At 41.1% G+C, this 13825-nt stretch overlaps 1 protein-coding gene across 1 annotated transcript; it reads left to right on the top strand.

Moving 5' to 3' along the window:
* Positions 1-678: 678 nt before the first annotated feature.
* gas2b (growth arrest-specific 2b) lies at positions 679-12793 on the top strand (the record flags this gene model as incomplete). The annotated part of the gene is made up of 7 exons (XM_080458486.1): positions 679-901; positions 1907-2016; positions 2754-2895; positions 4709-4772; positions 6364-6922; positions 7027-7134; positions 12560-12793. 7 exons carry the CDS (start codon positions 679-681, stop codon positions 12791-12793), a joined length of 1440 nt encoding a protein of 479 aa, XP_080314612.1.
* Between the last annotated feature and the right edge of the window lie 1032 nt (positions 12794-13825).

Genomic DNA, 13825 nt, shown 5'->3' with positions numbered 1-13825 from the left:
CTCTGCACACACGTCTGTGTACTTTCATTATAAAATCAAGCAACAGCGCCCTCCAGTGGCTCGGCATACTAACTACATCGTTGTCTCTGTGTCCGCTGCTGCAGTGTAAACGCACTCCTTTTTTCTTTTAGCGGATTAGGTGTTGTCACGTGATACGGAAGGTTGAAGGTTTGATCCCCCAGCTGTCCGTATGTCAAAGTGTCCTTGAGCGAAACACTGAACCGCAAATTGCCGACAATGGATGGACTCAGTGCCTTGCATGGCAGCTGCCTCCACTGGTGTGTGAAAGTGATTGTAAAGCACCTTGTGGGCAGTTAAATCAGTGGAAAAGTGTTATATAAGTTAACTTCATTTAGCATATGTGTGTTGTTTGCCTTTTATCCCTTCTGTTTTTGTCGAATTTACTTGAACCCCCTTATATAGCCACCTACAGACAATGAATAGATTAATATGTTTACAATGGCTGCAAGAAAAACTAAGTCAAGCTCATCTTGTGATTTGTTGTAAAATTGTAGTAAAACTGTAAAACTTTGCAAGTAAAAGCAGAAGAACAGATAAGCTGGGCTGATCTCTTGTCTTTTCTCCATACACCTTGGACTGAATCTAAAGATACGTAAAAAAAAAATCTAAACGATCTGTAATAATTATCTGTTCCATCAGGCAAACTGGAGCTGAAGCATGGATAGTGAAGTGGGAGTGATGGACAGCAGCCTGGACAGTCCTCTGAGCCCCAGGCAGCTAACCGGACTGGGGATGAGTTGTCTTCTTTCCCCAAAGTACAGACACTCGGGGCCGGGCCTTGCCAGTCCTCAGGAGTACAACCAGTGGCTGCCTTGCCGCCATGATGCAACCTTACTCCCCATGAAGGAAGATCTGGCTTTCTGGCTCAACACTATTATAGGTGAGGAAGGTCATCTGTACCGTAAACCAGTAACATCTTACAAGAGTCTGTAGAAATGAGCAATACCATCGTACAAAACATAAAACGGAAATCCAGATTTTCAGCATCTGAATGAAATTGATAAGAGTAAGAAGGCTGCAGTCAAGTTTGATGAAAAAGACCCATTGACCTATTTGTTTTCATAAATCCCGACAGCGGCGCTCCATGAGGGTAGCTGTCACAGAGACTTCGGGGAAAGGGATGTTTCTTCCCACATTTCCTCATTGTGAGAAACATACATAAAGGCCGTGCACATGCCACAACCTGTTGAGAGATGTCTGGAAAGTGACTCAAACATGATACACTTCTGACTGACACAACAGACAGGAGAGGAGGAAAGTATGTCAAAACAGATTTTAGGCCAGTGGGTATGACATCCTTTGAAGCAGAAATTCTTTTTATATAATTACACACAAGTATCGTGTTTTTGAACCAGAACTAATTGCTGTTCTTTGAAGCTTCAAAGATTTTCTCAGACGAAACATTCCTCGTGGTCGTCAGTGGTATTTTGTCAACCTGTTAATGAGAAACACATATGAGGGAGTGTGGTCCATTTACTGCATATCAAGGTATTGTTCACTGCAGAATATTAGTATTACAAACTTTTGATTGTCATTGGTAGATTAGTTTATGTTCATTTTCTGAATGAGAAATTATTGCAAAGGCTGAATCTTACCATCTCATTCGAGACGCCTCATCATTAAAGGAGTTTTGTATCTTGTTTGTAGGAGCTGAAGGATGAATTCAAGAGGAAATGTCAAACAAGTGGATCTTTCTTAATTCCGTGGCATGGACCTACATGCATGACTGCTAATGTGGTTCACCAATAAAAATGTATTAGGCTTTAAAAAAAAACAATGTACCAAAATTCTGATGTGTTTTTTTTTTTTTTTTTTTTTTTAATAAAACAAAAAACAAAATTACAATGCAATAACTGCTTGTATTGTGTTTGATGTGTGCTCTCAGGAGTGGAGCTCACGGCAGACAACCTGATGGAGAGCCTGGATAATGGCGTTCTCCTCTGTCGGCTGGCACAGCTGCTCCAGGAACAGATGATTCAATCGAGCAATGGAAAGGTGCTGCAGCCACACAAGAACATGCAAAAAAATTATTTTACCAGCATATCAAAATAAATAATCTGTCATCACTTAAAATAAGCCTAACAGAGAGAAAATAATGCATGAAAATGTCAATTTGGGCTTTTCGGTGACCTGTTTTCGTCAGTTATGAAGATGTGTTGAACTGCAGGAAAGCTGCTGTCTAAACCTTTCTTTAAGAACAGAGACAAAACCTCCAGAGCTCCAACTGTGAAATCAGGTCAGACCTGAGGGTGGCGGTGAGACCACCGAGGAGCTGTCTGAGTCTGCACCTGCTTATTTCAATAAAGCACATCTTGTTACACTTATGTTATGACAAGTATTTCTTTTAGTTGTCTTTCATGCATACCAAAAACTTTGGGAGGATTTCTTTGTAACAGTGAGCGTGTTTATACCCTGATTTAATTTTGGAGACGGTCTGTGGGATTTTAATTACTATAATGTGTCTGTGTGTACCCAGAAACGGTTATTAACATATAGGCCAGTGAGTAATAAGGGGGCATGTTTCTACAGCAGACTCAGTATTTGTGTGTGTGCGTGTGTGTGTGTGTGTGTGTGTGTGTGTGTGTGTGTGTGTGTGTGTGTGTGTGTGTGTGTGTGTGTGTGTGTGTGTGTGTGTGTGTGTGTGTGTGTGTGTGTGTGTGTGTGTGTGTGTGTGTGTGTGTGTGTGTGTGTGTGTGTGTGTGTGTGTGTGTGTGTGTTGAAAACAATTCCAGTGCTTTGTAAGGAGAGTGATCCGCTGGCGATCTGATGCAACGTCTGGATCATTTTTCGCTCGAGACAACACTGCCAACTTTCTCTACTGGTGTCGAAAGATTGGCATTGATGAGGCTTATCTGTTTGAGTCTGAGGATTTGGGTAAGTTAAGACTGGAGAGGACGTCCTACATGTCATGGAGCTGACTCTTTTTTCTTTTTCTTTTTTTTTATGAATAATGAAATGCTTTCAGCGAATTGCAACTTTATTATGCTCCTGATTTAATTACTTAAGTTAACACTGTTTCCAGGTACTTATGTCTGCCTTTAGTACTCCATTACTTTCATAAGAATATCACATCAGTTTCAATCGTTTAACTGCTTTTCAATCACAATGAATTTTTTTTTTTTTAATCTCTTAGTAAGTTCATCTATTAACTCACCCACGTCTGCTTTATGCAGACCAGGATGAAAGAGGTCAGCAGCCTGTTCCAGCCAACACAAGGCAAACTGTAGTATCCCCCATGAACAGGCCACCAGTCACACTTCATTTAGCAAAGTTAGGGTTATTACCATCATCGATTAACTGGACATGTACATGTTTGGTTTGACAGAGTTTAGCACCACCAAACCACTCCTTTAAATCCTGGAAAATGTTCTGCAGAATGTATCTGTGGCCTGTACAAAGTAAATTGGATATGCGTTCTGTTTTTTGAGAATAGCAAATAATCCTAATCAGCTATATCACTTCTGATAAATGTGTCATGCTTGGTTAACCTGTTTTATTGATAACTTAAAATAGATTAGTCTCATTTCCAAAACCTGCATTCTATTTTACCTTTAAGTGGAAAATGAAATGAGTTTTTCCAATATGTAATCTTTTGAGCCTTGGACTGATTACATAAAGTTTAAAAAATTTCACTTAAGTGCAATATTTGAAATTGTACATTTTAATCCTTGATGGGAAGCTGCATTTGTGAGTGACACTGAATGTGTCTGTGCCACTCATCATATGAGCTTCTCCTTTCAAAATCACTGTTTCATTTCACACTCATCTTTTCCACATGTGTTATATTTGCATGTCTGGAGTTACACCAGCTTGCAAGCTTGCATTTAACACGCCGTATCATTAAACCTACAGTACTCTGGTCTGTAGTCTTACTTGGGCAAGTCAATGCAAGGCGTCGCATGCGTGAGAATGATAATGTGCAGGTTAATCCCCACCAACAATAAGCCCATCTTCAGGCCAGGTACTTCATCTAACTTAGTGAATGAGGAGAAGAGTACCCTCTCTGTACTTCGATAGGTGTCAGTTTGCTGTCTCAGTAACACACAGGCACATATGACATGCTTTTCTTTTATCTGATTCCATTTACAAATGACTGATCTTGATATTGTTTTTTGTTGTCTGCTTTGTAATATTTCTATGACTAAGTATTGAGAGTGTACCCTGCTTTGCTTTTGGCCCCTTCAGCTCTCTCTCTCTCTCTCTCTCTCTACATAATCAGAGTAATGCAGTGTACTGTTGTAAACATGTTTTGCTTTCATGAAAGGAACAAAAATGAATGAATGAAATGAAAAACTGAACGTGCGTGCAGATGATGGGATGCAGGATTTGATTGATAATGAGCTGAAGCCTGTAGCTGTGCAGGCTATTATGATCAGCTCGTCACAATTCTAACATATGTGTGACTTTTTCTCAGTCAACCCGAGTGACTAGGATTCATTTCCCCGTGCATGAATAGTGAACTGGAGGCAGGAGAGTTTTGGAGGAAGCTGTCTTTTCCTCGTGCCCACATCTGCACATATACAACCCACAGGAATTCCTCCTCTTCAAAGAAAGACATGCATAATAGCTACAGCTCCCATTATATTTTTGACAAAGGCTGAAGTTTATCTCAAGAAATATCTCTTCTTTCATGAGCGACTTTTTTCTCTCTCTCTCTCTCTCTTTGTACGTCGTGTGCTTCGTGAAGTCCTCCACAAGCAACCTCGGGAGGTGTGCCTGTGCCTGATGGAGCTGGGACGCATTGCAGCCAGGTAAATAAGAATCAAAAGCCTATATACTGTATACACACTCCACACTGTATGTCCGAAAACAAATGCTATATGTTGGTTGATGATTTGTTTCCCCTCAGAGATGCAACAGTAAATTAAGAACTAAAAAAGTTGCAGTTTTCTATCTTTGAACTAAAGTACCCTTCACTGACTTTAACTATCAGTTCTGTGAGGAATTATTCTGAATAAGCTCTGATTTAATACTGGATTTTAAATTCCACATGAACGCCTCACAATATAAACAAGCATAATTTCAGTGTTCAACCAATTATTTTATTTAAAATCTCCTTTTTGTTATCGTACCTCTTGAACAAATCTGCTTCACGTGATCAGGTCGCCATCATGCTTCTGCCGAGCATTTTGATGGCCTGTAGATTTGAATGAGCTCTATCAGAGCACTAAAACATTAAAGGATTGTTCACACTCAAGTTGTGATTTCCTGGTCGGATCTGAAAGTTTAAACTCTGCGTATACTTTGGATTTGCTGTAGGGATTTTGACATTAGGACAACAATTGCAAACAAAACAAACAGCTGTTGTGAGGCTTATTATGCAAGAGAGCTTTAACTTCTACAACAATGCTGGGTCAACACAACGCATGCTGGATGGACGTGGCATTTAACCAGCTGCTAGCAGGCATTGCGGGAGTTGCTCTCATGCACACAGTGTTTATGATCTGCTGTGGGGATGTTTCTGAAACTTGTTACGCCCTGTCTTTATTCCTTTCATAGGTTTGGTTTGCATTGAATTGAGACTTCAAACGTCAATTGAACTGAAGAGATCAGTGCCGCAAATGGTTTCTTAGTGCACAGCCCGATTTGAATGGCAGTGTTCATACTTTCACCAACCAAGCTCAAGAGAGTTTATCTGAATTGGACAGAATTTTCTAAGTGGGAAAACAATTTATGATATCCAGTGAATGAGTCTCAAGACCAGAAGTGTCAAGTTTAATTTAGTTCAAGGATCACATATACCACAATTGGATCCTGAGAGGGTCAGACTAGTTTTATACTAATATTTCTTCATTATTTCATTCCATTAGGTATCATGAGCGTCAATGAGCTCTCAGGTTGAAGTGTTATGTTATGTCTACTATAATTGTGGAAACTCATTTAAAAAGGGTACTTATGAGTGAATTAGAAACAGCAGTTAGTATAAGGTTTTGTTTGTATTTTCTAAGCTTTACTAAGTCATCGAGCAGAGTGAAATGGACTCTCTGGCAGGCTGGTTTGGCCCATGGGCCACAGTTTGACAGCCCTCCTCTGGGTGGAATCAATGTTGATTTATCTCACTCTTAATCAGTGTATTTATTTTCCTTATATTCATTTTAATAAAATCATGTACAAGCTACTTTTTACTCATGTTCTTGCTGGCATTTCAACATTTCTTAAAATAGAGAGCAAAGGTTTTCTCCATATTTTGAGGAGTTTCTGTACTTAATTGCTAAGTTTTCACACTGTTTGTTCATTCACAATGGTCTGAACCCAGCTGTCCTTTGTAATTTAGGATCCCCTATTCGGGAATCACATAATTCTATAGGATTGCTGATTTATATTGTCAAACTTTGCTTTCAGGTATGGAGTGGAACCACCAGGGTTGGTGAAGTTGGAGAGAGAAATAGAAAGGGCAGAGGCAGAGCGCTTATCTCCATCATCCGCTCTCTCATTTTTTCCTCCCGCATCACTGTATTCACCACCACAAGACCCCCCCTCCCCCCCTCCTTCTCCTCCCCCTGCTGCCCTCACTCTGAGCACAACCTCTGCGTCTGAAGCCCTCGCTGCCTCCCGTGCCTCTGATCTTCCATCAGCCACAACAAACCCAGTACCTCCATGTCTATCCCCTCCTCAGCCCGCCCCCTCAGCCTCTAACCCTTGCACAACCACAGTCTCGACACAAACACCTTTGTTCTCTCCTTCCTGCACCACCAACACATCCACTTCAGCTCCTCAATCAGCATCTGCATCGAGCCAAACCTCAATATCTACAACCAAAGTCTGCACAGCCACACTAATCACCCCACCTTCCAAAACAACAACACCTCCCACCACTTCCCCACCTGCAGCCCCGACTCCTCGCTCATCCACTAAATCCTCAAACCGGAGGACCACGGGCACCAACATTTTGGATGATATTGTATGCATTTCATCTTTACTGGAAAAGTTTTTTTTTTCTCCTACATATACATATCAAAAATGTATATTTGTTCCTAACTTGCCTTCTTTTACTTTTTATTCCAGGTGCGAAATATTATTGAAAATCCTTCCTGCAGCTGTCCCGCCAGGTTTGTGGTCGAGAAGCAACCTAAAGGCTGCTACCGTATTGGGGATAAAGTTTTATATATACGTGTAAGTATGCTAACGCGAAGCCAGTATCTTACAAATCTACTTTATAGTCACTGAAAGGCAATGCACTGTGTTCATCCACCGGCAGACATAAACATTTGGTAAGTTTTTTTTTTAATCTATTTCCATACAACAATTATAAACATTAGAACAATGTGACCTTTGTCTTGAGACAAGACTGTTTCATGCTTTACGAGTTGGATGATAACGCATGTAATCAGTTGTTCTGTGAGGTACCGCAAGTACGTTTAAGAGTCTATATTCTTGTCAGTCCCATTATTATGGCATTATTATTAATATAACATTTCTACTTTCTAGTTGGATCAATATCATATATGAACACAGGAGAGTACCTGACCTTCATCATCATGGAAACAACACGTTTGGCATTTATTGAAAGTGACATTTAATCAATGAGAAATATTTCTTCAAATATGTATTCACCTTGAAAAAAAAAAGATAGATTTAGTTTGGACTTTTTATACAAGTAGCTTGAGTTAAAGTTTTGGCCTTAGTCCTGTACCTCAATTCTCTTTATAGTTCACAAACTTTATAATTCATCTCCCGCGTGCTTACATTTCTTCCATCGGTTATTTCGACTGTTAGAGTTCGACATTAATGTGACCTTAGAAACCAGTCGGTTCAGGTCGCCCTCACTAACCATAACCAAGAAAAATGGGTGCGCTCACGTCTGTCCCACTTGGGCTGGCAATGTTTGAATCCATTGGTGATAAAATGTCATACTAAATGTGGAGGTGTGCACCACAATTTGTGAATTCTAAGCTCAGCCTAATGACTCACTCAATGACGGTGCGTCACAGAGGCTACAGCGCATAATGATACAAGAGTTACAAAAGCCTTCAGGTCATTAATCAACAGTTGAGTCAGCAACAAGTGCAGAGTGTTACAGTGAGTGATTTGCATCACTCGGGATGGAGGTGTTGGTGTCCTTCAGCCTCCCTGAGTCATCCTCCACCCGTTTTCATCTGTGTGAAGGCCCAAGGAGCGGGAGGCAGGGTTGCTTGGCAACCAGTGGTCAGGATAAGACCGGTCTGACAATGATTGTATTCAGAACATAGACCTTCAGCGGAGAGTTCAAACCTGGAGGAAAAACAAATATGTCTCTTTCAGGATGAATATGCGAAGGTGTGACCCTGGTGTGCGGTTTAAATGGCAGCCCACATGGGAGTCGAGCTCCATCTATGTGGGGGGAAGGGGGTGGGGTGGGAGGTGGGTTTTACTTCACCCTCTTTATGCATCCGTCCATCTATCTATGCTAAGAAAAAATATAACACCTTCTTTTGTATATTCAGTGCACACTGCTTTCCATTCGTAGTCGGAGGAAAAAATGTTTTTTTTTAAACACCTCAGTTTCACATTTTCATCTCGCCAGTGATCATCATAGGTGTTTTTTTTCCGGGGGGGGGGGGGGGTGGGGGTTGCATTTTAGTGAATGAAATCACTTTTTGAAAACATTTTTGAAAAGATTGCATGAATAGTACTAAACTTATATCTGTACATTCTCCGTCAGAACAATTCAAAAGATATCAGTTACCGCATCGTGTTCAATCGCCCCTCGGAGTCAAACAGACGTGCGTCACAAAGTGCTTCGCTAATTGAAACAAACTCTGAACGGCTGATCAATGCTGTCAGAGCAGGTCCGGCTCCATTTCACCTGGCTGACAGACAACACATTTGTACTGCCCATTTATGAAAGTAATGCTCCCCTTGGAGTCACAGAACACCTGTTTCTCCAGTGCAGGGCTGTCAATAACACAGGAGCGCACGCTTGAACATCACATCAAAGAAACCTGCACCAAGGGGATGTGATTGTCAAAGTATGACCAAAATGCTTTATTTATTCATCAAAGATTGAGCTAAAAAAATAAAAATAAAAAATACATATGTGTTGAGAAAACTTGTAAAAGACAAATATACATTTTTAATGTCTTCATTTTTGCACATTTTTCTCACCTTTGGCCCTTGGTGCTTACCTTCCCTGTGTCATCTTTCAGGCACTTTCTACTTTCTCTCTCCATTCGTCAGATTTTGTGCTATGATTACCTGCTCCCAGACACAACTTGCACTGCTCTCTTTCCTGAGCATCTATTTGCTGACAAGCGAACGCACCTCGGCTGTTTGAATAGGGCGACGCAGCCCATCGACCCTCACGCCATCCATTACCTCAAAGCCTACAGCTGCCTGCATGTGTGCAGAGAAACGAGCCATAAACCTCAATTACCATAGACCATGATAACCTCTGTGCTGCTCCTCGGAGAGCATCCCATTCAATGTGTACAGACCTTTTTAAAGAGCAGATACTATTGATTACTGAGACAAGGTCATTAACGGTGGGGTTTAATCAGACAGCTTGTTAATGAGCGACTGAGCATGACCGCCTCCCCTCACATGTAAACCGCCCCCCCTGCCCCCAATTCCCTCTGGAGACTATTCAGTCTTCAGTCATGCTGGCCGTGGAGTGCTTTGCCATTCTTTGGTGTATAAAAAAGAGGAAGGCTTCTCTTTCTTCTCTGCAACCAATTAGGCTCTCCTTCAGCTTTGTAGCAGGGACACTGTCTGACTGTGTCAGTGGAAGCAAAAGAGATTCAAACACCTCACAATATCCTGCCGCGTTAGTCCTGTGTTTATCATGCTGTCAGAATAAAAGACTCACCTAACGAGTACTTTCATTCTGAGAACCGGCTCGAGCTGAGCAAAGATCGGCAAAATGAGGCCGATCATGATGAAGTTCTTCGTTCCTCGTTCGGTTTGGCATTTTGATAGAAAACCACTTCATCATCCGTCTTTCTTAAGTGTCCTTGAAGAAGACATTGACTCATTAGAGGCCCTGTGGTGTTTCTTCTGTAAATAACCTCGATCTCTGACCTCACAGCATGAGGAAGAGGAGCCGACAGACTGAATACTGTCAAAATGATAACTTAATAAATGAAGCCTCTCTAAAATCTTCATGTGAAAACAAAACAAATCTACTGTACATGTCTGCCTGTGGGCTGGAATAAATGGACTTTAAGCAAATCGCTTGAAAACGCTTGTCATCACATCCTGTCAATACCAAAAGTATTGAAGAGAGGAACTTATTAATCATATCGTGGAGGTTATGTGTGACTTTAATCATCCTATAATTTACTTACCCTGACATTCTTTTTCTGACCTTTAACGATCATCTGTCTTCAACTCAGACCCGAGCAATAAAGTTCTAGCTTTCAGCTCTATGATTTATACGTTGGGATACTCAACTTTCTTGACAGAAGTCGACTCGAAATCAGATGATCTAAAACCATTAGTTAGAATGATCTTTGTTTAGTCTCTAAAGAAAAATTTACAAAACCAAGCATCATCCTGCAGAGAAGAAACATTTCAGATTGTGTGCCAATCCAGCCGATCCAAAAGAGTCTTGTTAAGAATAACAAAACTCTGTTTGTTACACTTTAAAAACATAAAACTCTGGGAAAGGAATAGTTACATAAGGTTTATTGTATGTTTTAGAGCTGCATGTTTGTGAAACACTTCATTTAAAGTAGCAATGTTTTCAAATGTCACACACACACACACACACACACACACACACACACACACACACACACACACACACACACACACACACACACACACACACACACACACACACACACACGAACCCAGACCTTCTCGCTGTGAGGGGAGAGCACTAACCACTGCTCCACTGTGCAGCCCTCTGTTTAAGCCTCAACAGTAAAATTTAGGAACTGAGTGTACTCAACCATAACATCAGAAGCAGTGCATGTGGCTAAAGCCTGCCTCCTACTGGTGGATGTTAGTACGACTCCTCCTCCTTGAGTACACTCATGCATATTTCAGCAGCAGTGGGGAGAGGGAATCAATGGAGCTGCCAGTGAGGACACAAGGGAATCCAGACGCTGGTTTATGGGCTGCAGACGTAGCACACTTTGTACGGAGACCAGGATGGGGTGGGGGGGTGTAATAGATACAGAAATAAAAGAGTCTGCTGCCTGACAAAGAGGGCTTGTGTGAATATCTCGCCACGGAAAGATGCTGACTGTGTTTTTCTTTGACAGTCAGATTCGCATAATTGAACAGGCCTTACTTCAAGCTTCACTTGTGTACTAGTACATAATATAAAGTAGAATCTAGAGAAAATAACAAAAATGCAAAATTTGTAGACCTATATGTGATAGTACAGTATTTGGATATTTGGATGGTCTATTTAAAGTACGTGATCCTGACGATTTAAACATTGCAGTACAGCATGGCTAGTAATAGGTTATATTGAGCAATAGTCTCTAGGCAAGAGCCTATAAAACAAACTTTGAATGGTGACTTTTTTTAAAAGAGACCTGTCAGATTGATATTCCATCCACGTCTGACAGGAGAGGTTTTCTTTTTTTTTTTTTTGTCTTTTCAGGTTGTCAGACTTGACCTCTGTCAACCTTAACATTTTAATCTGCAGCATGACAGCTGAGATGGACCACGTCTTGGGTTTCCTCCATAGCTGCCTGTGCCCCCCACCTCAGTGCATGTGTCTGTGCTTGTACCACTGATTTAATTTTTTTTTTTCCATCTTAAGCACGTGACATTCACCTCCCCACATAAAAGGAGCAGATCTGCTTGTATTATCACATTGTTAATGGCTCTGTAATGAAGGGTTCATTGGCGATAAGGCAGGCGGGGGGCGGCTGGTGCTAACAGAACAATGGATGGGTTTGCAAGGCCTCCTGGGAATGTTGATGTCTTCTGGGAGTTAAGGGTCTGCGTGGAACTCATCTCAATTTTTCCTCTTTTTCCCAGGCTTTATATTGTGGCAGTGGTTGCCATGGCAGCCATTGGTTTTCAGCTGTAAGGACGGCTGCCTGTATATTATTTTTCGTTGATGCGGATACACCTGACCTTAATGAAACTGCTATAATACACCGGCTATGTAGCAGTCGACATATTTAAAATAATGCTCATTAGGCGTCGCGTATCTGTGTGGGTGTGCTTTTGTGCGTCACTGCATATGTGTGTGTGTGTGTGTGTGTGTGCTCATACATGGATTAGTGTCTTGTGTGAGCTCAGCTGGTGCCATGAGTTGCTGTTTCATTTGCTTTAATGAGATTTTGACAAAGCTATCCGAGAGATCATTTGCCATTCATACCCTGAGCTGCACATGCACATGAAGCCTGGAAAAACTGAGTGATGTGTGTGTGTGTGTGTGTGTGTGTGTGTGTGTGTGTGTGTGTGTGTGTGTGTGTGTGTGTGTGTGTGTGTGTGTGTGTGTGTGTGTGTGTGTGTGTGTGTGTGTGTGTGTAGAGGAAGGCTCTGGTTTTCATTAAATTGAGAATTCATAAACATACATCACCTCGACCTTGTATGCACACTTTCTTACCCAGAATCCTCTGCCTGATCACACTCTCTCGTGTCACCTTTACAGATGCTGAATGAGCGTCATGTGATGGTGCGAGTGGGCGGAGGCTGGGAGACCTTTATAGGCTACCTGCAGAAACACGACCCCTGCAGAGGAGGAGGAGGAGGAGGAGGAGGAGGAGGAAGGCTGGTAGGCAAATCTGAGGTTCGGGCCTGTCGGGACAAAGCAAAGAGGCCCAGCTTGAACATCTCACCTGACAGTTACATGGTGGTCGGTGCCCATTACCGAAGCAAAAAGTAAATAGACTTCAGACGGCAGGAAACACTTGATCAGACCAAACTGCACAATATCAACAACTCTGCATCAATTCAAAACCTTTTAACTTTTATATAAAACCAAACATTTTCTATGTCTGCATGGTAGATATGACTATTATGTTATACCTTGTATCTGTATTATCGGATGGCCTGTAAATATCTATTTTTATAGTTGAATGAATGCAATTATTTGTTGATTAACACAGTGGTGACTACCATGGGGCCTAAATCTGTCAACTCTAATGTACTTTATTCATTATATTAGAACCTACACAAAAAGAAACAGCAGCAACACTTGAATTGAATTGAATCGAATCGAATCATAGACTGTTGGCTAATTCAGTGGTTCCCCATCTGTGATCCAAAACCTTTTGGGGGCTCCCCGAGATAAAAGTGCCTGATCTCTCTGAGGTTGTCAAAATTGGATTTGAATGTATAAAAGAATAAGATATTTTATAGACCGAGACACACCTTTCTGTGATGGTTGGAAACCACTGGATTAACAAATACCTGGAAACGTCTTTTTTTCTCTTTTTACCACTGATTGACCAGTCTCACTTTTTATGATAAACTTGAAAACGTTTTTAGCTGCTTCATCTTTGCTGTTTATCCCCCCTATATATAACAACAAACTGACAATTTGGGGATTTTGTTGCACGTACAAATCAAATATTATCAAAACAAATCATCACTTTGAACAGTCATGTCATCGTCACATCCTCTGTTAAGAATGATGTAGTGCTAATGTACAATAATAGAGTTACTGGAGATGAAAACATCAACTTGCAAATTGTTGTAAAGCACCTATTAGTTTATCTGTCATGTAGCTTTAGAGATCTGGTGTTCTGGATCTGCAAGTTTTTACTCCACTGAAATTAACTTTTATTTTTTGATTGTGAGGTTGAATGGAATGAACTGAACTGTCCAAATAAGAGCAATATTTAAGAGGACCATTCTTACAGCTGTAGCTTCTCATATTTTGTTCTAAATTGTGCCTCACATGGGTGGGTGTACT

Source organism: Lipophrys pholis, assembly GCF_963383615.2.
Source record: "Lipophrys pholis genome assembly, chromosome: 2".
NCBI classification, from domain to species: Eukaryota; Metazoa; Chordata; class Actinopteri; order Blenniiformes; family Blenniidae; genus Lipophrys; species Lipophrys pholis.
Note: the sequence above shows the minus strand (reverse complement) of the source record. Positions and strands in the feature narration are given on the sequence as shown.